Source organism: Podarcis pityusensis (genome assembly GCF_964106645.2).
Source record: "Podarcis pityusensis genome assembly, chromosome: 1".
NCBI lineage: Eukaryota > Metazoa > Chordata > Lepidosauria > Squamata > Lacertidae > Podarcis > Podarcis pityusensis.
In genome coordinates this window covers 35,057,467-35,083,779 of record NC_138028.1, presented here as the reverse complement: position 1 = coordinate 35,083,779, position 26,313 = coordinate 35,057,467, and the positions used below count along the sequence as shown (strand labels likewise).

Here is a 26,313-nt window from a genome sequence, read left to right as displayed (position 1 = left end):
CATCTGACCTGGGGGCAGAGTGCAGAGTTGGTGGCAGAGAGCTGCCACCCCTCTCCTTGACTGGAGAGGAGGATATTTAAAGGATATTGCACTCTCACTGGAAATTTGAGTTCATAGTTTGGGGATGTTCTTGGACCCAGCACCGTCACTGGAGACACATGTAGCATCTGTGACTCAGGGGCCTTATCTTAACTTTGGTTTGTATACCAGCTGCAGTTCTATGTAGACAGAGAGACAGCCTACAATTATTACACTTTAGACAGAGACAGCCTACAATTATTACACTTGTGGATAGCTCAGTTGGTTAGAGCATGATGCTGATAATGCCAAGGTCGCAGGTTCAATTCCCTTCAAGGGAATTCCCTTCAGTTCCCAACCCATTGCAGCAGGTTGGACTTCATGATCCTCATAGTCCCTTCCAACTCTACAATTCTATCATACAGCATTTCCACATCCCCAAAGCCACCTGAATTCTACCTCTCATTTCCCCTTCCCTAGGGGCCATTCCCTTACAATATCCATTCCCTTCGGTTGCTTTCAGTTGCTCCTATATTTTTACCTTAAGCTTCATTACATTCTCCCCCATGACTTCACTGCCTTCTGTGTGTCCATAATCTCCTCTCCCATGTGCTTCAAATGGTTCCCCCAGTTTCTTCCAGCATGGCACAATTGGTTCCTGGTACTGAGAAACCTCCTATCAAACTGCACACATATGCAGTACAAGATGAAATGCTATCAAATGCAGGTAAGACCATAGCCCAGAAGTGTAGTGCTGAATCCTGATTAAATATTCCCACTCTAAAGTTGTAATTAAAACATCATTTATATTGAGAATAATTAAGACAACTGTACATTTGATTTTAAAATCAGTTTTGAGTATTGTGCCTTGTCAAACTACAAGGATGGCTCCTGCAGCTTCACAATTTAACATTAAGAGGCAGACAGTGACCGTGGGCACCTGAGTGGGGAGGTTTGACAGTTTGATAAATTAGGAATGACACTTGCCAAAATGGCCGTCCTTCCCTCAGTCTGCCAGTGGAGCATTTACACACTGTTAATTGAATTGGCAATTTGTGTAACAGTACCTGCCCCTGAGCTTTGGTAATTCTAGAGCTGCCATTTAGCTCTGATAATCCAGGACTGGGGAATAAGGACGAAAAGCTTCACATGATATTATTGCAGATTTAAAATGACAGTTGGGGACCTTGTTGCCAATTTCCCATTAAATGAGAAATAATTAACAATAGCAATAACAAAGTCTTACAAAGCTGGAAAGTTAAATTGACTTTTCAGCAGTAGTGTGGTTTAAAATTGCTTCTAGTGTGATTATCCGATTGCCCTTTCGGTATTATATACCCTAAATAGTATCATATGATGGACAAAGTGAAGGGTGTTTTTGAAAGCTAGCCTGTTTTATTACTGTGGGGCTCTTCTGATTTATCTGTTGTTTTGTCTTCTTGCTATGTACAAATTGGGTTATACTATAATGTTTCATAGAGATAAAGAATTTAATGAAATATCAGAGATCCTAGTTTCTACAGATGTCAGTAACTGAATGACAGCAGAAACAAAACATTGAACCTCCGATAACCACTGTTGAATACGATTGTTCTAAAGATGTCCCTGTGTAGATTCTACCCCTGTTTTCCCTTACCCCAAAGTTACAGAGAAGAGGGCAAAGAGACCCTTGGGTACTGAAGGCCTGATGTCATCAGGAGAAAAGAGGAAGGAGCTCCTTAAGCATTCCTGCACCCCCAGTTTTAGATTTTGGTAGATGAGTCAACGTATGGGAATAATATCCTCCAAAAAAGCAGCAGAGCACCAAGAAAGACCTTTGGTGATTATCTTAGACGGCATATGTGACTGAAGAGAACTCCTTGGCAGTTTCAGGTGGTGTTTACTTTGGAATTTACTGTAGTCTGGATGTTAGCAGGGCGTGGTTAACTACCTCTTGCAGGGGCTGGCAGGAGCCCAAGGAGTGGGGGGTTTTGCACACAGAGGGGAGAGAGAGAAGGAGGGTCTGGCAAAAGGGGCCCGTGATTTGTGGGTTTCTGTGCTACCCATGAGCTGGTTCCTGGCAGAGGTGGAAGAAGGGGGACCAGAGCAGGTGACTGGTCAGCAAGAGCATGGAGGAAGGAAGCAGGACTTGCTGGAAGAGCCACAAGGGATCTTGGAATCTGTAGAATCTGTGGATGAGGCCATGCCTTCAGAATCCCCTGAACACCCACTCCCCACTGTCACCTTGCTTGAGGAGAAGTTGGAAGAGACGAGAAGTTAGAGCAACCTCTGAGGAGGAGCTGACAGGTGCTTGAGTACAACACGTGAGCTAAGGAGGGACAAGGGGTGGGGGCATGAATACTCTGTTTCTCCAACGTTCTGAGACTGGCACAAATTTGCAGTCATAGGAGCCAACTCCTAGGGGCTAATGTCACTTTAGCCCCCCCTCCCAATAAAATATTTGAGGAGGTAGTGGGTATTGCCATTCAAATGGTGTGCGCATGCTGCGTCTTGTGATCAATTACGCGGGGTGGGGCTTACCTGCCCTTCCACCCCATTTTATTCAAGTTGGCACTCCTGTCTGAAGTTGTCATTTGCTTAGACAGCTAATTAGCGAGGAGCTTTATCGTATATCACTTGCACATTAGGAGCTGATGTAACTGACTGATTCACCAATAAAGAACTATAAAATCCAGCCGCTTGTCTTTGATGGTGCAGGTTGGGACACCCTCAGGGTGGGAAACCAGCTCACCCGTCACATGTGGTTGAAGGCGATATCACAGAAGCCACTGCACTTAAGCCCTTAAAATTGAGAGAGAGTGAAATCCTATCCGGAATAGATTGCAATCCACCTCTCATGTCAGACGAACCATCTACCATCTTGTCTAGATTGAACTTGGAGTGTGTCTGGATTGAACTTGGAGTGGCCCTTATCCACTCCACTTAAGGATGCTAGGTACTGATTCAGTGTTATCCTTTGGAGTCCATAACATAAAAGGCCCAGTGGTTTTGCCTCATCTCCTGAACTGACCATCTGTGTAGGGCTAGAACCACTGCAGATAGTCTATTTAGAAGGGTGCCGTGGCTGATGGTATGAAACGCTGTTGAGAAGTACAAGAGAATTAACAGGGTTTGTTATCTATGTCCTTCTTCTGACTAACTAAGTCATCCAAAGCTGTTTCCATGCCAAAACTGATACCGAAACCAGACTATATCTGTTGGCTAGAAAAATTAGATAACTATAAACACTTGGAATCTGTGTCTTAATGTCAGCTTATTTAGCTTCAAAAATGAAGAATGTATGATGACTTTGAAGGAGTAGTTTAATTATCTCATAATTAAAATAATGGGATCATGCTGACATGATTTCTCACATAATCGCCCTGAATCTTAAAGGTCATGATGCTATCCACTTATAAAACATCGTCAAGCAAAATCCAGCTATTTGGTGTGACTAGCAATGGCATCAATAATGGGCTGCACGAGGGGCAATAAGCAGAACCTCAGCCCATGCAAACTATGTGCAGATGTGAGCACTGATCATTTGTCTAGAACTTTAAACATAAGAGAGGAAGACAAGATGAATTTATACATGATCTTAAACATAGCACGACACTTTCCACTAGCTCAGCACAGCTATCCTGCCCTGGTAACATCCAGATGTGATGATTGTAACTTGTTACTGCATTGGACTGCCTTTAAAGACATCTCAGAAACTTCCAATTTGTGCAAAAAAAAATACAGGTGCTCGACTGCCTATGGGACCTACCCTATAGAACACATCTCACCAATCTTGAAACAACTTCACTGGTTATTGACCAATTTCCAAGCAAAACAGCTGCTGCTTAGTTTTACATCCCTATGATGACAAGGAACCATAGCATTTCCACCTAAATGCACCTATCCATGCATAAATGCACCTATCAGTGAATTAAGATAATTGTTCAAGACCCTTCTGTGGACCCCCCATAGCTTCTGAAGATAATGATGATAATAATAATAATAATAATAATAATAATACCTTTATTGTCAAGATGGGTTGTTACAGGTGACAGGGTTTTTCAGCTGCAGTGCCCCATTTCTATAGTGCTTTCCCCAAATAGGTTTGACTGGCACCAAGCAAATACTTTTTGAGGTTGTTTTCTTTTTTCACGTTTGCTGATCAATTTTTTTAATTTTAAAAAAGTTAACTGAACTTGGTTTTGATCTGTCAGTATGTTTTTGATCTGCAGTGCTTTATAACTTCCTTCAGTTTAACTGATTGTTGTGTTTGAATGTTTTATTTGTAGCTGGCCTGGGAATGTTGTTGTTGTTTAGTCGTTTAGTCGTGTCTGACTCTTCATGACCCCATGGACCAGAGCACACCAGGCACTCCTGTCTTCCACTGCCTCCCACAGTTTGGTCAGACTCATGTTCGTAGCTTTGAGAACACTGTCCAACCATCTCGGCCACCGTCGTCCCCTTCTCCTAGTGCCCTCCATCTTTCCCAACATCAGGGTCTTTCCCAGAGAGTCTTCTCTTCTCATGAGGTGGCCAAAGTATCAGAGCCTCAGCTTCAGGATCTGTCCTTCCAGTGAGCACTCGGGGCTGATTTCCTTCAGAATGGATAGGTTTGATCTTCTTGCAGTCCATGGCTGAAGGGAAGTTCTCTCAAGAGTCTCCTCCAGCAACATAATTCAAAGCATCAATTCTTTGGCGATCAGCCTTCTTTATGGTCCAGCTCTCACTTCCATACATCACTACTGGGAAAACCATAGCTTTTACTATACGGACCTTTGTTGGCAAGGTGATGTCTCTACTTTTTAAGATGCTGTCTAGGTTTGTCATTGCTTTTCTCCCAAGAAGCAGGCGTCTTTTAATTACGTGGCTGCTGTCACCATCTGCAGTGATCATGGAGCCCGAGAAAGTAAAATCTCTCACTGCCTCCATTTCTTCCCCTTCTGTTTCCCAGGAGGTGATGGGACCAGTGGCCATGATCTTCGTTTTTTTGATGTTGAGCTTCAGACCATATTTTGCACTCTTGTCTTTCACCCTCAAATTGTGTTTTTTTAGGGCTGCGGAGGAGGGGGAGAGGTACAATGGTATAAGAGCTGTTGAAATGAAAATTTAGGTGAAAGTAGGTTGTGCAAATGGATGACATTCTATTTCAGGTATATTTGCTTTGCGCTGCTTTTCAACTCTAGAATATATGCATCTAGATAGAGATCTAGATAGATAAATATATTTTGTATATTTCTCAAATTTCCTCCAAGAAGCTCAAGGTAGCATACTTGGCTTGCTTCCCATTTAATCCTCAAAACAACCCTGTAAGTCTGGATAGGCAGAGAGAAGGTGACTGGCTCAAGGCCATTTGATAAGGTGCATGGCTGTGTGAGGATCTGAACCCAGTCCCATCTCCCCAGTCCTAGTCTGACACTAACCACTAAAATCAATTGTTGAAATAGCACCGTGAGAGAAAAAAATGTGAGGGACTGAAGGTGCCTTTGTACATAAATCCAATAAAAGTGGGTTTTCTGTTAAGAAAAAACTAAGCAGATGTTTTTCCTGTCCTGTGCATCTGAATATTCATCACATGGAGGCATATTTCTGTAGGGATTTACCTGGTTGGAATGAGTCATTATTTAATTGTGGCATATGTGTGGCTCTCTGAATCTAGAGAGTTTTGAAAAGTTGCTGGTTTTTTTCTGATTGTACAACAGGATTTCCTTTTCTATGTTAAGTTTTAAAACATTCTAAAGGGGTGCAGGTATCTCAAGCCTATTTTGTACAAAAAATGGAGCCTCTATTGTGGTTCTTTTAATTTTTTATAAATTGAATTAATCCAGCCAAAAGCTGCATCAACTGTGTCACATCCCTTTAACCAAAGGCATGTAAACCCCAGAGTAGACAGCTGTTTGGCTGTACCAAGGTGGGCCCCCTGCCCTCAGCAAATATACTTGATTCCCCTACATGGCCACTTGGCTGGCTACTCTTACAGCCATATGGTTGGATGGATTCACGACTGCTCCCTAGTTGGCTGTATAATTCCACAAGGATACAGTAGTAGTTACTGGTAGCCATATTGGGAAAAATTTGCAGTGGTGGTAGTTTTGTGTGTTTGTGGTTTTTTTTGTTGTTGTTTGTTTGCCAAGACCAACTTGGGTGAAGGCTGGCATTAAGTTACGAAGTATATGACTGTAGAAATAATAAACAAACAAATCCCATATATGGGGGGGGGGGGTTATTATTTTTTTTAAGCATTTTTATGGCGATATAGTATGCTATTCCTGAATAGTGCAGATGAGGTAAAATTAACCGAAGCTTTCTTTTCTTTTCTTTCAATTTATTTTTGATTGCTTTTCTTCTTAAAGATTAAACAACAACAAGGGGGGATGATTTATTTTATTACTGTTTAATCTCTCTGCTGAAGTATACTAGATCCTCTGACTGGCTATTTGAAATAAGGACAGAGAGATGGAGGGATCCCTTTAGACCAGTGGTTTTTTTCCAGGCCACACTTTTAGAATAAAAATTTGCTTGCACCACAATTTTTTTATTGAAAAGAAATACATTGGAAAACTCCTAGCAGTGTTTGATCTATGACATAGAACACAACCACTTTGTGTTTGGGGTGTGTTTTTTTCTTCAGCTTTTCCACTGAAAATTTTCAAATAAAATATGAATATTGAAAACATTTAAAATGTCATGAAAAATAAAAAAGAAATAAGAAGAAATAATACTAATAATACGATCATGGGACACCCAGAAAGTATAAAACAATGCAGCTACCTAAGAACATGAATCATTCCCAAAATAAAATATTGATTGTCCTTTAATCTTCCTGTCACACTTGCCATCCTCTCCTGCCACACCAGTGAGTGTGACCTGCACCCTTTGAGAACCATCACTTTAGACTAATGAAGAAAAGTAGCATCATACTGTAGGACATGCTAAGCCCTCTCTGTTGTGGAGAACGCCAGTTTCCAAAAAGTGATGGCCATGAGGAATAAAACTTTTTAAGATGGCAGATTTCCAGAAAACGAACTTCATAGGCTCAATGGCAATTTTGTAAGGGTGTATAAAACAATATGGCGATGGGCTTCCATTATCTGAACATATATTTTTACATATATATTTTATTTATGATTTTGAGTTTTATACATTTCAATAATTTTACAGTCATTTTGGCATTTCAAAAGTTGACTTCCTTGCCCCTCTTTCTGCAGTTCCTTAAATTTATTTTTAATATTTTCTGCATATCCAAATTAACTTAATTGGCTCATTTATTCATCTGCTTTAAATATATACTCTTATAAAACTGCAGGTAATTACAATAATCCTGCCAAAGTTCTTATCCTTTTACAGTTTGTAAATATTCCATAAACCATTTCTTTTAAAAAAAGTTATCTTGATTTTTTTATTTTTCCTGTAATTTTCATCATTTCCTCATATTCCATAAGTTTTTGTATCCATTCTTCTTTTGCTGGGACTTCTTCTTCTTTCCAACCATTATTTGAACATGTGGACCCTTGGAGTGCATAACACACAGAGGCTTTCAGCACTGTTTCATCTACATCAGGCATAGGCAAACTCGGCCCTCCAGATGTTTTGAGACTACAGTTCCCATTATCCCTGACCACTGGTCCTGTTAGCTAGGGATGATGGGAGTTGTAGTCCCCAAACATCTGGAGGGCCAAGTTTGCCCAGACCTGATCTACATAGTGTAGGCTTCCACTGCTGAGTGACAGACCCTAAAATCCCCTGACATTCAAACTAGATAGGTAGAAAATGGATTGTTTTTGGGTTTTTTAGCAATATGAAGTTTGTACAGTAAACTGGCAGCCAATTTCCACTACCACTGTGGTGGCTTGTAGAAGGGAGGGGATGGTGATGACAAAGCCTTAGACTGACGATCTCAATCAATGGCTGCTGCAGCATAGAACTTGGTTGAGGGTTGACAACGCCTGAGGCTTCACCTCAGTGAACTGCTAATGTTAGAGGTATTGGTTGGTTTCTCGAGAGCAATCAGGCAATATGCCTCAGAAGTGTGTTCTAAAGCTTTCTTATTAGTGATAAAAACCTTTAGAATGCAGAGCGCCTGTATTCCGTGTGGGCGGTCCTTAAACCTTCCCCAGCAGAGACGCCCAGTCTGCGCCTCCCCTCTCTGTGCGGAAGCCTACTGCACGAGGAAGGCTTGGGTAACGGGGGACCTCCCTCCTCCCCGCTTTGCTCCAGCAAGGTGTCCTGGCACTGCCTTGCCTCCTCTGCCCCCTGCATCTTCTCTCCACTAGAGGCGTGGCTATCTTCCTCTGCTGAGGAAGCGCTGCTTCCCACGATCTTTGGGGGCTCTCTGTAATCCATCCGGCTTTTCCCCTCTCGCCCCTGAACCGATGGCAGTTCCCTGACAGCTAATGTAGCTCCGAAGTGTATGGCCCTTCTTCCTCTCATTTGCCCACTTAGAGAACACCAGTTGCCAGTGATAAAGCAATCAGAAGTGTGGTGCAGAGAAATATAAGGAAATACTGTACGCACAATTCTTTGGCATTTTCTCGTTTGCAAGCTCCTTTGAAAAGCCCTGCACTGACTGCCTATAAGACTCCATAGGCTATCAAGCCCTCTTGAAGGTACTTGTGCTCACTTACAAAGCCCAGTACAGCTGGAGGCCAGGATATTGGAAAGAATGCTTTCTGTGTAGACCTGCCTATTTTAAAGATCTGTGGCGGAGGCTTCATTGGCTGGACTATCTTAAGCTATATGGCAATGTCTTCTTGATGGTGCACCCCAGTTTTTAAACTTTCTTCCCCTACAGCTGGGAGCTACTCTTTTAAATTTTAGATGCCAGGATAAGACCGGGGCTTTTAGTGGACTCTTATGCCAATATTTATGGTTTCAGTTGCCCGATTGTGACTAGTTCACCTTGATTTTAGTCATATTGTGAACTTGAAACTGCCTTATGTAATTAAGTTTGGGTAAGAAACACTTTAAATAACTAAATTATGGGGGGGGGGGGGGAGGTTGCCTGCCACCATTAACACATTTTATTAACATATTTATATCTCACCTTCCATTGCATACAACAATATTTTATGGGTTACAGTGAAATTTATGAAAGAACACTATAGTCCTATATCTAAAAAAAGAATAGGATGTCGGTTAAGGACAGTTTTTACTTGACGGTATTGTGACCTGAAGGAAGGGGCAAATGGGTCTCCTCGCGAATACGACTACAATTTATCTTATTTGAAACTTATATTTGTTTTCCTAGTGTTAGTGCTTCCCCCGCCCTCCTTTCAACAAGATTTTTTCTTTGCCAGTGTGGTCTTCTTGGCCTTTGTAGGTTTCCTTGCCCCTGCATATCAACCACATTGGCATGTCAACCACATTGTTCAAGGCTTTCCTATCCTTTAGCTTGCATTCTAGCTGTTACTAGAATGTTCTGTTCTGTTCTGCCGTGGTGGTTTTAAGCAAGTTCTAAGCATCCTGAAGACATTGGACTTTCTTAACATCATTAGCCTTTATAGAAATTAAATGACACCCTGCAGCACTTTAGTATTGAAGTTTCATTTTATGACATACTTTGGCATGCTTCAGTGATGAAAGGGGCTTACGTATTTTTTAATGGAACTCCAAGCCTTTCCTCGACAACAAAATAAATGTGATGTTTTAGTTCAGGGGTCTGCAACCTTTAAGACAAAAAGAGCCACTTGGACCCGTTTCCGAAGGAAAAAAAACTGGGAGCCGCAAAACTCGTCATTATAAAAATAACTTTTTTGTCACTTTTTTTTTATTATTTCTTTGTTTGACCCCTCAGAATTACTCCTCCTCATAGAAATAAACGTTAAATTAACAAGTTACCTTTTTGTGTGTGTGTGTTCTTCACTCCCCTTCAAAACAAAGACCAGCGTACACGCCCCCTTTCAATGCAGTGACCAGCGTACATGCCCCTTACAATGTAGCGGGCGGGCGGGAAGGTGACGTCGGGACGGTGCGTGACTAACGCACGCACCGCCCCCATGCGACGTCACAGCCAGTACAGCGCCCGCCACAGTGGGGAGTGTCGGGGCGCACAATGCGCCTCCTCCCCTCGCTAGTATCTGCCCCGGAGCCGCGGCAAAGGTGTAAAAGAGCCACATGCGGCTCCGGAGCCGCGGGTTGCAGACCCCTGTTTTAGTTATTACTATAATAGTATCCTAATAGTGCAACATCTAGGCCCCACAGAATGGATATGGAGTGGATAGTCTTGCCACATGGGGGAAACCCTCTCTCTTCAAACTAGGAAAATAGGAACAAATTCTAATTTTCAAAAGTATTATCCCTCATAATATCTCAGTAACAATGATCATTCCAAATGCCAAAATACTTTTCTCTCACCATCAGCCGTTTATTATAGCCAACAGACCAGAAATAAGCTGTACAAAACATTTTACACAGAATACAAAAAGTGTAACAACAACAACTTTTTTATTTATACCCCACCCAACTGGTTGGGTTGCCCCAGCCACTCTGTGTGGCTTCCCACACATATAAAAATGACAGGATTCTAGCTCCTGTTTCATTACCCATTAAGACTGATAAAAAGCACTATAGGACCCCTTTCAGATGAAAGTATTTCCTTTGTAATACTTTCATCTGGAAAGGGCCCAAAATCATTTTTTCTGGCATTCTTAATGAGCAATGAATGTTGACTAAATATTTCCCCTGAATTCCAGATTTGTAGTCCTCCGTAACTGTTCGTTGTGTTACAGCTCCTGAAAACTATATAACTATAACCATGATTATAGTATCAAGACTAGTGGGGTAACAAAATGCCTTATCATTAAGTTATCCTTGTCTGTCCAGAACGTATTTTTATTTTTATATTTTAATTAAGTTTTATGTCAACATCTACACATTAATTTTGCACTGACATTCTGAGAATCACAGCATTACTGGTAGTGATTTATTAGTTCGTTGGATCTTCTTCATAATGTGAAGCTTTTTTTCCCAAGAATTGGTTTCTTACACCTGTAGAAGCATACTGTTTAAGAAAACATTTTAATGTTTTTCTGCTCCTCATTATATTGTTCTATGGTTCCACTTTATATATATGCTTCCTTGCGTGAACTCAAGCTGTTTTTAAAAAGCACATTTTCAATATTTGCCCGAGAATATTTTTCGCGAGTTCAAAAATATTTAAAACAAGGAATGTAGAAATTAACATTATTTACAGCTAGGAATCAGGGGGCTGGGGGCTGCATTCATCTAATGAGTCCTGCTGATGTCAGCTAGTGCAAGAGACTCTGACTCTGGTGTTTGTGCATCAGGAGAACCACCAGAGCAGCATGTGGCAGGACGAGAGAGGCTGTTATTAGAATTACAACAGCAGCAGCAGCAACAACAAATTATTATTATTATTATTATTATTATTATTATTATTATTACCCCACCACTCTGGCGGCTCACAGCAGAATATTAAAAACGTGATAAAACATCAAACATAAAAAACTTCCCTAAACAGTCTGCCTTCAGATGTCTTCTAAAAGTCAGATAGTTGTTTATTTGCTTGACGTCTGATGGGAGGGCGTTCCACAGGGCAGGCGCCACTACTGAGAAGGCCCTCTGCCTGGTTCCCTGTAACCTTACTTCTCACAGTGAGGGAACCGCCAGAAGGCCCTTGGAGCTGTGTCCGGGCTGAATGATAGGGGTGGAGATGCTCCTTCAGATGTTGTTGGACTACGACTTCCATCTGCCCAGCGAATGGGGGCAAATGGTTGTGAAGATGAGAAATGTAGGCATCACATTGGCTACCTTGGTTCAGATGATGCAGAACTTGGGTCAGCTTACCGTTTAGGAAGATAGCAGAATAACAGGAAGCTGCCTTATACAAAGTCAAGACCATTGGTCCATCCAACTCAGCATTCTCTAAAATGTCTACCAGTGGGTGTCAGGGATGATTATCGAACTATTGATTTCCCCTCCTCACCACACACACACACACACACACACACACACATTTGGTGGAATGCTAATTATAATAAATACATTTTGGATTAGAATATTTTGATGGATGAACTGATTGGTATGTCCTTTTTGTTAATCCATAAGTTATTGTTTATGAAATCCATGAAAAGGAAATTAGAAGTTGTTTCTTGTATGCTGACATATTATTATTATTATTATTATTATTTGCTGACATAAGCTAAATCATGAGTTGCAATCTGTTAGAGGGAAATGAAGACATCACTGATACGTCTTTGGTATTTAGGATATGATATGATATGTAGCAAATTTGGTGAGGCTTTTTCATATGATCACATTTAGAGAAGACTTGGTTAAGGATATGAAAAGATGAGGGCAAAACTATTGAAATATTCTAATATGGTTATAATCAATAATAATCAACATGTGAAGCATTATTCATTTTTAAGACAGTACAGTCATACCTTGGTTTTTGAACAGCTTAGTTCTTGAATGTTTTGGCTCCCGAATGTCGCAAACCTGGAAGTGAGTGTTCTGGTTTGCGAACTATTTTTGGAAGCCCAACGTCCGATGGGGTTTCCGCGGCTTCCTGTGCCAATCGGAAGCCGCGCTTTGGTTTTTGAACGTTTTGGAAGTCGAATGGATTCCATTTGACTTCCAAGGTACGACTGTACTGCCTTGTTGATTACCTGTGTTATATGTTTGATTGCTCATGACTTTGTCATTTTTAATTGAATCTAATAAAGAAGATGTTATCAAACAAGGCCCATTGGGAATATGTTATATGTAAAGTTATAAAAAACACAAAACCCTAAAAAAAGTTGATTAGGCTCTTTCAGTTCTCGAAATAATTGGTTTCCCCTTTGTATTCAGATCCTATAATTCTGTATTGTCAAGCTTTCCCAAAAAACAAGTTTGCTAATCACAGGCAGGTCAGCATCATAATTTTACTATCAGTTTTAAAAGCTGCTATTTACTCAGTTTATTTTTTATGTTAAACGAAACAAAATTTATTACTAATTCATTTGGCAAAAGTGATATTTTTTGCCTCCTTTTTGTTTAACTGTAAAGTGGGAAGAGTGGCATTTTCTGTGTTATACTAGTCACTTGTTGTTAGTCTTCTTTTTATGAAATTGAATTTGCCTCTTTTTCTCACTGAAGGGAATATGGGTTTATTGTTGTGTACACTTTCTCAAAGGGAGTGAGGAATGCTGGTGGCATAACTGGAGGGGATCATTTTTAGATAATTTACAAATGCATACTTTTTGTCTTCAGTGGGAAATGTTCCTTTTCTCTCTAAGTAGAGGAAATCTTTTACTTCTGGCACTTTGACACATCACTGACTGTTAGAGAACATGAAGCCTCTGTTTACTGCTGGTTCTTGAGTGTTAAACAGCCCTCTACTGCTTTTATTATACCATTAATTGCACTTAATGCAGCTGCATTTCTGGTACGCCTGGCTAAACTCTGAAAATTAAGTAGAGGGTACTTTGTTATAAAATTCAGTGTAATGAGCTCTGGTGGGACAGGGTCTGTTAAGTTTGAAATTACCTCAGGCCATTTCCAGAGAACTTCTTAAAATATTTCATGTCTGTAGAAGTTTGTAACTAGATAAATAGCCCAGGATAATATTGGCATGGAAAAACTACTGCTATGTGGTTTTCACTGGATAAAATATGGATGTTTTTAATGGCAGAATAGTTAGGTTTATTTTCAGCATTTGTCATCTTTAGCAATTAGTTAAACAGAACATTTTTAGTCTGGCTACATGTACAGTTTTAAGTTAACACACTGGTGGTTAGGAACATAGTCTTTGCTGTTAATTTATCCCACACATTAATGACACTGGGATACCGTGGGATTCCAGATGGGGCTTTTCAGATTGGTACAAGAATAAGTTACACCTCTGCATAAACCTACCCCTTCATTCCCATATGCAGCAGCTGTTAGCTGAGGAATGTAACAGACCAGGCAGAAACCGAAACACAGTGGGGGGAAAATGATTGGGTGGTATCCAGCACTGGTCATTCTTAGAGTATTCCCATTTTATGTATGACTTAGTTGGATGCCACCCATTTACTTTTAATTTGTCTGTATGTCTTATATAGTATCTTTTCAAGAAATGCTCAAAATTACCAACTAAACAATTACAAAATAAGAATTAAAAGGTTAAGGCTGCAATCATCTGGGAGTATGCATTATTGAACGCCGTGGAGCTTACTTCTTAGTAGTCATCTATGGGATTGCACTGTACAAATACAATACAGTAGTCAGTGACTTTGACAGCAATCCTAAACCCACTTTTCTTGGAATAAAGCTCATTCAACTCAATGGGACTTACATCTGATTAGATATGTTGTTCATCAACTATGATGCTCCAGTTCCACCAGTGTTCTTTTTGACTATGATAGCCGTATTGCTTTTCAGCCAATATAATCTCCAATAGCTTTATCAATGAAACTAAATCACCCTTCTATGCTGCTTAGAAATAGGTTCAGATTTAATCCCCTAAGGTTGTGCGGATGTCTCACTAGGATCAGCATCACATAGTTGTAGATTCACCAGCACAAATCAGGTGGAGAATCGTCTATAGTTTTAATGCAGCAATTTATCTGAGTTTCGTAGTTAAATTTAAGCATGAGGTAATTAGAGGCCTCCAAGCTTGAAATTCAGGCAGCTTTCCTTCTTTTAATGGACTCAATAGAGGCTTGTCAAGATCAGTACTTGACTGATGCAAATTTTATGCTCTGGGTCTGTTCAAAGCCTTCAGCCACAATATGGGTAAAAAAATAAATAAATCCTAAATCAGTTTTCTTTTCTTGTGTTTGCATAAGTAAACTAGGTAGAAGTCTCTATATTTCCAAGGACTGGTCAGTCAGACCATTGTCTCAGTTAAAAACATTCACTGGGCTATAATAAGAAACACTGCAGCCATTAAGTACCACATCTGTTGTCCAGATGGGCTAACAATAACCACGTTAAAGCCCATCATCATTATAGAATAGACTGAGAAGGATACTCTAGGGATATTTCTAAATATGTATGTGTTGAAGGGGGAGCATTAGCCTGCTAACCTGTTCAGAGAGTGTATAGCACCATGAATCCTGTGCTAGTGTCTTGTGTATTTCTGCTACATATATAAAATCTACAGTAGGTGACTGGGCATCATCACATGGAAGGTGAGATCCAATGAAAGTAAATGCAGAATGCTGACACATTTCCACCTCATACATAGGCCTCATTTGCAGGTCATATCAAACCATAAATGAACTTAACCATGGCTTAAAGGTGGGGCATGGGGTAGAATTGTGGGTGCATTGCTCTGCTGTTGCTACTGCTACCGCCAGGAGCTAAACCATGTTTTGACTTAGCTCCCCAGCTCCAGCTGTGCCAATTATCTGGCTGGCTGGCTGTAAACCAATGCCTAAAACCTATCTTAAAGAAGACTTTGGCACTGAGGAAGAGGGAATAGGACAGCACCTCTGTGTGTGTGAACTTGCTGCTTCTATTACAATAGTGAGGAGAAGCCCTACACTGTATTATCATGTGCCAGTCAGATGAAGACCATTGCAGGAAGGACCAAGATCCATTCAATAGTGACCCTCAAGTCCTGGTCCATCACTGCTCCCCACTGCTAATCATTTGGGGGGGAAATGTAAGGCTTAAGTTTTGGTAGGTGGTAGGAAAAGGGAATTTGTTGACAGTGTTTGAGAGAAAAAGATGAATGGGGGTTAAATGCATCATGTTCCATTCTAAAGCTCTCTGCCAGAAACTGAAACAGATTGTTTTTGGAATATCATGCTGTATTTTTCCCGTTTCTGCAGAACTGTTGTTAGTGAATGAAATCTAAATATATGCCATTCAGAAGACAATTATTTCTGTTAATGGGAGCATCAATATTCTGAATGCTTCTGGGATTATTTTAGGAAGGTAGAGGCTTGGAACAAACCAAAATATTACTTCCATACCCTTGGTAATATGGGTTAGCTAATAGAGAGTGGTTTATTATTTATATTGGGTCAACAACTGGTTTTTTAGCATAGGTGGGAAGTACATAGGGTATACTGATTTCACGAAGGCTTTTGACAAAGTCCTCCATGGTATTCTTGCGAGGAAGCTGGTAAAATAAGAGCTGGAGGATTTGTAGTTGGTTGACTAACCAGTGGATTTGTAGTTGGTTGACTAACCAAAGCCAAAGAGACAAGTGGGGTGCCACAGGGTTCTGTCCTGGGCCCATTGTTGTTCAGCATCTTTATAAACGACTTGGATGAAGGAATTGAGGTGATGACCATCACATTTGCAGATGACACCAAACTGGAAGGGGTAACAGGTTTTATTAAACAATGGAATCTTGCATAAGGCAACTTTGATCTTAATAGGTAGATGGATGCTCATATAAGAAGAGTTTTCTGAGACCCAAACTGGATGTTTAAATGTATGGCTGTACCCAAAGCACAAAGAAAGGGGTGGGAGAGAAGTATACCATCTCTGGATTCCATCTGAACTACTTTTATCTATTCAACCATGATCTCATATACTGATTTAAGACAGAGATAACTGTTCTTGGATTTCAGTCAATGAAATGTAGACTTTGGAGCCGTCACCATATTCCTGACATCCTGTTCAATACCTCTGGACAATTCCCCCAGTAGCTTTATAGGAGATAAGGAAACACTGGAGATGAACGTTGCCTCAAGAAGAACAACACATAACACCCACTATTTCCTTGTGAGAAATAAGGAAATATAGGGAATACCTTTTATTTCCTTATTTCTCCTATGTTATTGAATTATAGGGCTTTTGATAAATAACAAACAAACAAACAAACATATAACAACACCCAAGGAACGGAATAGCAGTCTCCAAAGGCTACTCTTGTTCTGGTAAAAAGAAACCAACACACTCAAGGAGTTGTACACTCAATGGGTAGTTTTTTTAATGTAGTATGTAGTCACATTTTATTAGTAGTGACCCCAAAGGTTGCAACAGAGTCTGGAATAATCAACAAAACGATTTATTCTATTGTCATCTAGACTGAAATAATTCCCATGGATCATCAGTAGTGTCTCAAACCCATATCTGTGATGGATTGAACATATGTAAATATGATGGTTTCTTCAAACTTCATTGTTTTTATTTTAGGTAAAATAGTAACATTTTGCCTTCCCACCCAATCCATTATGAATAGATAAAAGAGCATCTGGAAAACCAGCAAAAATAATTGGCTTGTTGCAAAGGCAGTTCTTATGAGAACCTTGGGTTAATTATACTCAGTTCAGTTTTGGCATCTGATGCATATTTCTTCCTCAAAATGTTGATTGATTGTCCCACTTCATTTATTAGCCTTCATTATAACTTCCCCTGCCTGAATGATAGGAAAATTAAGAATTCATAAAGTACAATAATAAGGTTTAGTTATGGCTGTAAGACTGTAAAGTGTTCTGTTGTTTTGGGGGCCCAATTTCAGTGCAAATTATCTGCTTGGATTATAATTCCATATAATGGCGACATTAATTTGTAATTTCATATGATTTACTGTTTTTGAAATGAAGGGGGGAATGGCCACTGTCCAGTTGCAAACTGAATGTGCTTTACTTCCAAGGTGGCCAATATGCCCCCACATATTGGTTCACCTCAAAGCAAATAAACCAGGAAGAGGGTTGGTAGGGTAGACATGAGGCGGATGACAAGAGAAGCAAATTAACAGAAGCCATCAATCCAGGGGCCTTCAACTCAGTTCTTTAAGGAACAAGGTAAAGGTGAATGTTTTGAGTAGCAGAGCCATTCAGGTTATCTATGGAAGAGCATGATCATGTTTGAGGAGCCAACAGAGTTCAAGCATTTACAGAGCATTGCTATGTTCCTCCCTTCATACTTGAGCTACAGGTAACATCAGCTTCCCATGACACCTGGATTGGAAACTATGGCAATGGCTTCCAAATCTGTAAGATTTGTAAGTCAGCTTTAAACTACGGCTTCATGTCCTGGCTTGCTGGAAAGCCATTAATCCTAGTTTGCTGGTTGAAACATAATGGGAAGGTATGGTTAACTGTGGCTTGGTGGCTTGTTTCTCGGCTCGCACAAAGGGAGGAGCAAACTGTGATCAAAAGGGATAGACAGAACTCCTATAGATCACGGTTCATTAAACCAGGATTTCATTGTGTGCAGGAGTTCATTGACTACAAAGACACAGTAGTGGATGTTTGCTGCCTCCTGAAGATAGTGGAGGCATAAGAGATATTTACCACACCTCTCACATAGCAAAACACATACTGCAGTCTGCTATATAATGGGTTGTTTGCATGGTTTCCAATCAACGGTTGCTTGATTGTTTTCTTGGCAAACGGAAGGCACTCTTATAGACGATTACAAAAACAGAGCCAAACGTTATAATGGACAAGAAGTAGATGACATAATTGTCTTTATGGCTCATCAAGAAGTATGTCATGCATCAAGGGGGAAGGAGGGGGAAGCAAAGTTGCGATAATTTATGACAAGGGAGGTTTGGGGTTATTTGTAGAAATGTGATGTCTTTGTTTGCATCTCTATCACAACCATGTAGTACATCACTTCTTGGTGCCATGCCAATAGTTACATTTCCATACTTTCCATTGAAACCCCCCTTTTCAGATGACCTCCCATTTCATTTAATATTTGTTTGTTTGAGCCATTTCCCCTTTCTGCTATCTACATATATTGGCTATTTTTCTGTACCTCTTTGCTTCCTTCTGCTCCTGGGTTGGCATTGCCCGGCACATTCTCTTGTATGAAAATACTCCTCCATTACCCCACTTTTATTCTCTTTTTAGAATCATAGAACTGTAGAGATCGAGGGAACTCTGAGGGTCATCTAGTCCAACCCCCTGCTTTGCAGCAATCACAACTAAAGCATTCATGACAGACGGCCATCTAACCTCCACTTAAAAACGTGTGCTTAAACCCTCTGCTTAAAAGGAAGGAGAGTCCAGCACTTTCCGAAGGAGACAACCCTTTAGATACTTGAAGATGTCTATTATATCTCCCCTCAGTCTCCTCTTTACCAGGCTAAACATACCCAACTCACTCATAAGGCTTGGCTTTCAGATCCTTGATAATCTTAGTTGCCCTCCTCTGCATACGTTCAATACCCTTTTTAAATTGTGGTGTGCAGAACTGGACACAGTATTTCAGGTGTAGTTTGATCAAGGGAGAAGAGAGTGGGACACTATACTTCTGTTGATGCAGCCTAGCATACAAATTTCAGCTGATGTCAGTGATCATAATGTCTTTAAAAACATACACACATAAATGTGATATTCTGAAAAGTTAATGGCAACAAAGGCTGGGAAGAAAATTGACTCATGTTAAGCTTGTGGTCTACTAAGACCGCTAGATAGGTCATTTTCGCATGTACTACTGGTAAGCCAAGTGTCCAGCATCTCATATTTGTGTACCTAGTTCTTTCTGCCTAGGTGTAGAACATTCTTGTTGAAATTTATTTTGTTGGTTTGGGCCCAGGACCCCTGGATGGTTAAGTCCAGTCGAATTTGACTATGGGGTGTGACACTCGTCTCTGCTTTCAGGCCGAGGGAACTGGCATTTGTCGCCAGACAGATTTTCCAGGTCATGTGGCCTGCATGACTAAATCACTTCTGGCACATGGAAATACCATTTACCTTCCCACCACAGCGGTACCTATATATCTACTTGTGCTGGTATGCTTTTGAACTGTTGGTTGGCAGGAGCTGGGACAAAGCAACAGGAGCTCACCCTTTCGTGCGGATTCGAACTGCCGACCTTAGGATTGGCAAACCCAAGACTGAGGCTCGGTGGTTTAGACCACAGTGCCACGCACGTCCTCAATAGGATTGTATGCTATTGTGGGGGCCCTAAGGGCAGAAATGGGACCCATAGATTTTAATATAAACACATAAACAAAATAATTCTAGCTGAAAAATGACAAGTTGTTAAAAAAACGAAATTTTCAAAAGTTTACAAGGTTTCACTAAAATGTCATTAACATTTTTTTAAAAAGACATCCTTCAGTAATAAACTAAATGATGCCACACAGGAATTCAGCATGTGTGCTGGAAATGTCATAATATCTGTAATAATTATTTTATTTTTGAGGTGAGGCCTGTGCAGTAGAGGGAGTGACGAATTGTGGTCAAAGGGGACAGTAGATTTAAAAGGACTTTAAAACTACAGCATGCCTTTATGGACTGTGAATCTCAGAAATGCATGTGTTGCATCCTTCCCCATGTACATCCTGTGGTTCTTGACATACTTGTGGCATACAAAAGCCCTGTGGATTAAGGGAGCATTAGATTGGAAGTAATAAGGTTGTGCCTGACTTACCTCAGCATTTGTAGCAGATGTTGCAAATGTCATAAACATGAACCTTAGGGATCAGAAGCAGGGGGGTGGGTATCAAGACAACAGATTTAGGTCTCTCTGCTTTGCAAGCTAGTGTAGTCTGATGCTCTATAACAGTGTTCAGACTTGATGTTCATATCCTACCATTCTTCCCAGGATACTGCTGTATCAAAAGAGCGAAAGCTTTCCTAAACAAACATGCAGTTTCCACAGGCAACTAAAAAGAGTGTTTGGGAGGTTTTCTCAACAAACCAAAAGAAGAAAGGATTTCTTTGACTGTGGATTTTTTTAAAAAAAATGCTTTCTTATGGGGGATAGAGTTTATAGTGAAAGGTCTTGAAAAGGGAAGGAAGGCCATTTGTTTTCGTGTCTGGCAACCCTACTAAATCTAATTTAATATGCTGTGAAGTTGTGTTGCACTTCACCAAAAATGCTTGAAACTGCAGAAGTTAATTTATCTTTGGGGGGAATGAGTGACGGAATCAGGGAAGAGCAAAATGACTCAAGATCAGAGAAGTGGAAATCATCTTGTAGAGCGAAAAGACAAAATAAAAGAGATTACTTTGAAACAAGGCACTACTGTGACATTTCTGTTCAGCCCCTCTATGAAATGAATGATTCTGACGTTTAAAAAAAAAATCTATTGTTTTTCTCCCAAAGTACTGTTTCAATAAATACTCCTATATAAAATAGAAAGACTGAGCTGGTTTTATATATGACCTTGATTTCCTTTCTAAGTGCAGATGAAGATGACACAAAGTGTTGGTTCACCATCTCTAATTTTCCTGGCTATTACTTTACTCCAGCAGTAAATTTGTTGTTCAATATAAACAGTGCAATGCTTCCTGCAAAGAAATTACATGTAACATCCGTAATGTTACACTTCTAAACCAATATCCCCAGTCTCCTGTCAGGAGGTGTCATATGTCTTTGTGTGCAGAGATCAGATTTGACGTTTGATATTATAGAGCGCACTTACAAATCATTGCTCTAAAATTTCTTTTCACTGGATTGATTGATAATCAGACTGGTACCAACAAGACATTATGTATTACAATAACTCCTGCTTATATAAGGTGCATTTATGTTTGGGCTTGCTGTTAAGTGCCACACATTATATGGGTTGTGTAATTAAACATTTGGTAGTAAGACTAGATTCCATTAGAACAGCATTCCACACGCTAGAAACCTTCACTTGGGTCCAGGAGTTCCTTGTAGACATGAGAGTGAATACTTGCAGCCTCCACCCACACAAGGCCTTTTCTTTCACTGCCAAGGGAGTTTGTAAGCATATATTTTCCACAGAAGTGGAAGCCCACACACGTAAGAGCTCTATGTCCTTAACTGAGCATGAGTCCCAGCTAGCCATAGTCTCCCTTCTCTCTATAAGGTGAAGGAGCAAACTTCCTTTGTTTGTGACACCTCATTTTGTTTCTTCATGCAGTGTCAGGGGATCGTGTGAAATCAAACTCTGTAGTAAAGTGTTTTATTCTTTGTCTGCGCACCCCTTAATGATCCAGTGCATATAGTTTTAAAATCTTCACCACCACAATTAAAACTTGGAAATAAAATAGTTTTGAATGTGGGGGTGCTGCATCAGTACTATGCTCCTATCACGTTTGTACTCAGTTTTGCTGCTTCGAATGGATGCCCCACATGTTCCAAGAGGTTGGATCCAAATTTCTTGCAGTGAATCATTCAGGATGCTCAGTGTGTGGGGAGGGCAACTCTCTGACAGTGTGTTTTGAGAGCTGTGCACTGTGTGATGGCATCTTCTTTGACGTTGCAAGAGATCTTGGTGCACAGCTCTCTTAACTTCTCTCCATTAGCACTCCCAGAAATGTTGTTTCTTCTTGTGCATTCTGGCTGTCCTGGCTTTTGAATAAATATTTCTCTAAACGGTTATAACAGACAGTTTGGGAAAATGCATCAAGCATAGGAAATGAAGGTGTGAAATTAGAAAGAAAATTGGCACCCCCCCTTCCCCCACCCTGATCAAGATACATATAGCTGTTGGGATTAGCAGAGTGACAAGCCTTGCTCACCTACTTCATTTGCTTTGAACAAATGCACCCTGTGTTGTATCTTTTTTGTGGGAGAGGAAGCAGCCTTTATAGGGTCATCGGGCATGGGAAGAGGAAGTTCTTCAGAAGGACATTCATTGCAACTCAGGGAAGAACTGCACTTTCCATCTCAACCTTGTGTCTTTAAAATCCTGGCCCTGCTTGTTTTGTGCAAATCAAGACAGAGCACTCAATTCTTCCCCTATCCACCACTGCAGTTGCCACTCAACTTATGTTCCAGCCAGATCCAGCTTCCTTTTGCAAATATGAGCCTTAGTCAGGAGGAAAGCAACTGGTTGCTTCTCTGTCAGTCAGAAAAAGAGTTAAAAACTCCTGGCCCTAATTTTTAGATGGGAGCTAGATCCTTGGCTTTTAAGACACAGGGTTGAGACAAAATATGTAGCCGTGATAAAACAAAGAGATGGGGCAATGCCCAGGTTATATTAGCACCAAAAAACGTATAGACTAAATGTGTTGTCTGGTATTGTGAGTTTCTTTCATTGTGGCTGCTTTTAGTCACAAGCACGCACACACAGCTGTTATTTGGCATGGGACAGAAGCAGCCATTTCCACTGTTTCTTTTCCAGGCTGAATTGTGGTTTGGTGGCGTAAGAATTTTCCCTGAGACCACATCATGGGAGGAAATGTTTGCTCACCATCTCAAACACCATTGTCTTGAATCCTGGTGTGTCTCATTCCTCACCATGGCTACTATTTAAAGTTTGTTTGTTTGTTTGTTTTAATGAAAGAATCACACACATTATCAAGCATGTGTTTAATGTTGCATAGAGTTTGACCCTTAGTCTGAGGGCATCCCTGCTGATTTTAGAAATGTTTTGTACATCCACAGATTCCTTTGGATACATAGACTTGCAAAACATGTATCATACTGTTATTTGGACTTATTTTATATTGCCATTAATTCAGTCCTGTCCTCAAAATATTTCTGCTGGTGTGATCCCTGAGATGGAGTCCTTTACACAAAGGCTCTGTTTTAAAGAAGAAGAAGAAGACTATTTCAATTTCATTGTTCTGCATGGGACAATGACAATAAAGATATTGTATATCTCAAATCCTAGACCCTTAGAAACCTCCCCCCCAATTCAATCTCACTATTTCAATCCAAATCCTTAACAAGAAATTATTGTCAATAATGATTCTTCCCTGTATGTTCACAGTGCTCAGGCATAGGGGGACCCCATAGAGCTCTGTTTCCCCACAACTCCTTCTTCCTTGTGCACACACAGTTGTGTACATAAGCACATCACCAAGATGGAAATGGGAGATCTATACTCCTGCATGCCTTTTGAGCCTTCCCACACTGCTGTGTCAAGCCCCGTGAGTTCACGAGCTCATCTAATATGGCCAAGCAGAGGAAGAGATCTAAACAAGGATATGAAGACATGCACATTGTGACCCATTCCCTGCAATGACCAATTGTGCTGCCAGTAGGTATATCCCTGCACACTGAGGGGCAAGTGGAGAACCAGGGTTCTGGTGAGCTGTGTGGTGTTCCCCCAAGTGTTTTATTTAATAGTGGTTTTCAAATGTGAGATTGAACGAAACGTTTTAATGAATAATACATACAATAAATTGGTCTCAGATCAGGGATGCATTGTGACTGAATGTGTAGAGATTGCAACATAATTGCTTTTTTATTCAGTTATAGGTGCCCAGCGCAGGAGAAGCCCCAGTGCACTTGCCACTGAAGTATTTGAGTCACATTTGGGAAGCCACATTTTACAGGTAAAAACAATGGCTTTACAAAACAAAACGAAAGTTAAGTATACTTAGTAACGAGATCTAAGAGTTCTGTCAATTATTCGGCTACTGTGTGATGTTATTGCGGCTTGTATGATGAGTTTTGGGGTGTTTTTTTACAAATTCATATTTTTTTTCTTTTTAGAAAGCCATGATTGAAAGAATGTTAATGAGAGAGGGAGGGCAAGTATTATTTGTGCTGTAATGGTTTAGATCTCACACAACTTAGTCGCATTGCACTGTGAAGTAGTAGTTGGCTCCCCAAATGATTGTGTGCATTTGTTTAAGTATAAATCACGATTTTGTGAAAAAAATTATATATTTTTTTGTGTCTTGCTCAGATTTTGACTTTTGATTTTCTCCTCCTGTTTTTAGTTTTCCAGCACCTTTTTCCTCTTTTTTACTGCTGTTGACTGTCACATTCAAAACGATAGTTATCTTTCTTTAGAAGATAGCATGTCCTCTAGATCTTAGACGTACTAGATAATCAGTGTGGTGTTCCCCAAAATTTCATGACATTCTTAGGTAGTATGTGCCAAACAGATTATCTTGACAAATGATTATGCGCTGTGCATGTGTTGCGGTTTTGTTATGACACAAGAAGCCTAAACAGAATCACAATCCAAGCAATAGGATCAAAATGGGCATAATTTGTCAGGCTAGTCAAGATACTTTAAAAATTAACTTGATTATTGGCTCTTTCACTGCACTGAAAATAACCACTGCTTATCAGAAGCTTATGCTCACTTAATCAGTTTGTTCAAAATGGAATGCTATCTTAAGATAAGAGAGACAACATATCAGCAATAAGAAATATTCTTTGTAAACTGATAGGATGGGGAAACTGTTGTCCTGCATTATGCAGCTGCAGCTTTCAGAACCGGTATGAGTAATGTCCATGTTTTAAAGCTTCATTATGGCTTTAGAGAAAAGTTTAGAGGCAATTTAAAAATGATTCAAAACTATTGGCCGCATGAGTTTCTCTAGGATGCTGAGATTGTGAATTAAGTGGTTTTGTTATTTGTGTGACCTTGGTTCAAGTTTAACTTGCATGCTCTTATTCTGCCAGTGGATCATGATAATGTATCGTATCAAACATATAAAGATTGCATGTGATGTCTGGCGTATAGCACAGGAAGTTTGTTGCGTTGTTACCTTGTTGATATCTAAGAAAAGATAAATAAGCTAACGCTTTCAGGTCATTCTGTTGTGTAATCTGTTTAATTTGTTATGAAAATGTATTAACATATAGGGTACAATACAGCCAAAGTTTGCTACTTTTAAGCCACATTGATTTCAATAGGAGAACTCGAGCTGCTTACCTCTGTGCTGTTAAATCAGCAACACTTAAAAGTGCTTAAAGAGCTTGGATTGTGCCCATATTTTGCATCATTACAAAGATTCAGAAAGTGCTAATTAAATTAGATTTGTATACAACTCATCAGAGTGCTATTTACAAAATGTGTACTGTTCATCCTGACCTTATTGAAGCATCTCAGATGATTATGATAGAATTTTAATTGAATATTATTTGATGTTTCTTTACAGTCGTGTTTATTGTAGACTTTTAGAGGAAGATAGAATGCGTCATTTGAAATGTGGGAAGTTATAAGTATTTCATCATCTATATTGGTAGCTAGATTTATTTCATGGTGGGGGTTTTTCTGTATTTACCTTACCATTATTATTATACCTAATATATATTAAGGAGTGGCCTCCTGGACAGCACTGTACATCTAAAATTGCTCCAGTTAATTTTTATCCAACTTAAAACCCAAAGGTTTTTAAGTGACATGTAGAGAAGGCTAACAATAAAAAAAGAACCTGAATGAGATAATAATTGGATGCAAACTGATAAAGAGAATCTGAAAAGGCTGTGTATTATTTTAGCATGCTATATAACAGATTGTAGCAAAGCACAGAAACTTAATGGTGCCAATAGGGAAACCTGCTGGAGCCCAAGCTCCTGAATACAGTTGTACCTTGGTTATTGAATGGCTTAGTTGACGAACAATTTGACTCCCGAATGCCACAAACCCGGAATAAGTGTTCCGGTTTGCGAATGTTTTTCGGAAGCCGAACTTCTGACGCTTCTTCCTCTTGAGTGCAGGAAGCTCCTGCAGCCAATCAGAAGCCTTGCCTTGGTTTTGGAATGGTTTCAGGAGTCGAATGGACTCCTGGAACGGATTAAGTCCGAGAA

The 26,313-nt window shown here is 40.1% G+C and overlaps 1 protein-coding gene across 11 annotated transcripts in view; it reads left to right on the top strand.

The window, feature by feature from the left end:
- NPAS3 (neuronal PAS domain protein 3) overlaps nt 1-26,313 on the top strand; it is a 641,499-nt gene that overhangs the window by 272,763 nt on the left and 342,423 nt on the right. For all 11 annotated transcript variants that reach the window (XM_080977754.1, XM_080977753.1, XM_080977750.1 and 8 more), the window contains one exon: nt 24,016-24,098. In XM_080977754.1, coding sequence (XP_080833880.1) covers nt 24,016-24,098 — 83 coding nt within the window. The remainder of the gene's footprint in view (nt 1-24,015; nt 24,099-26,313) is intronic.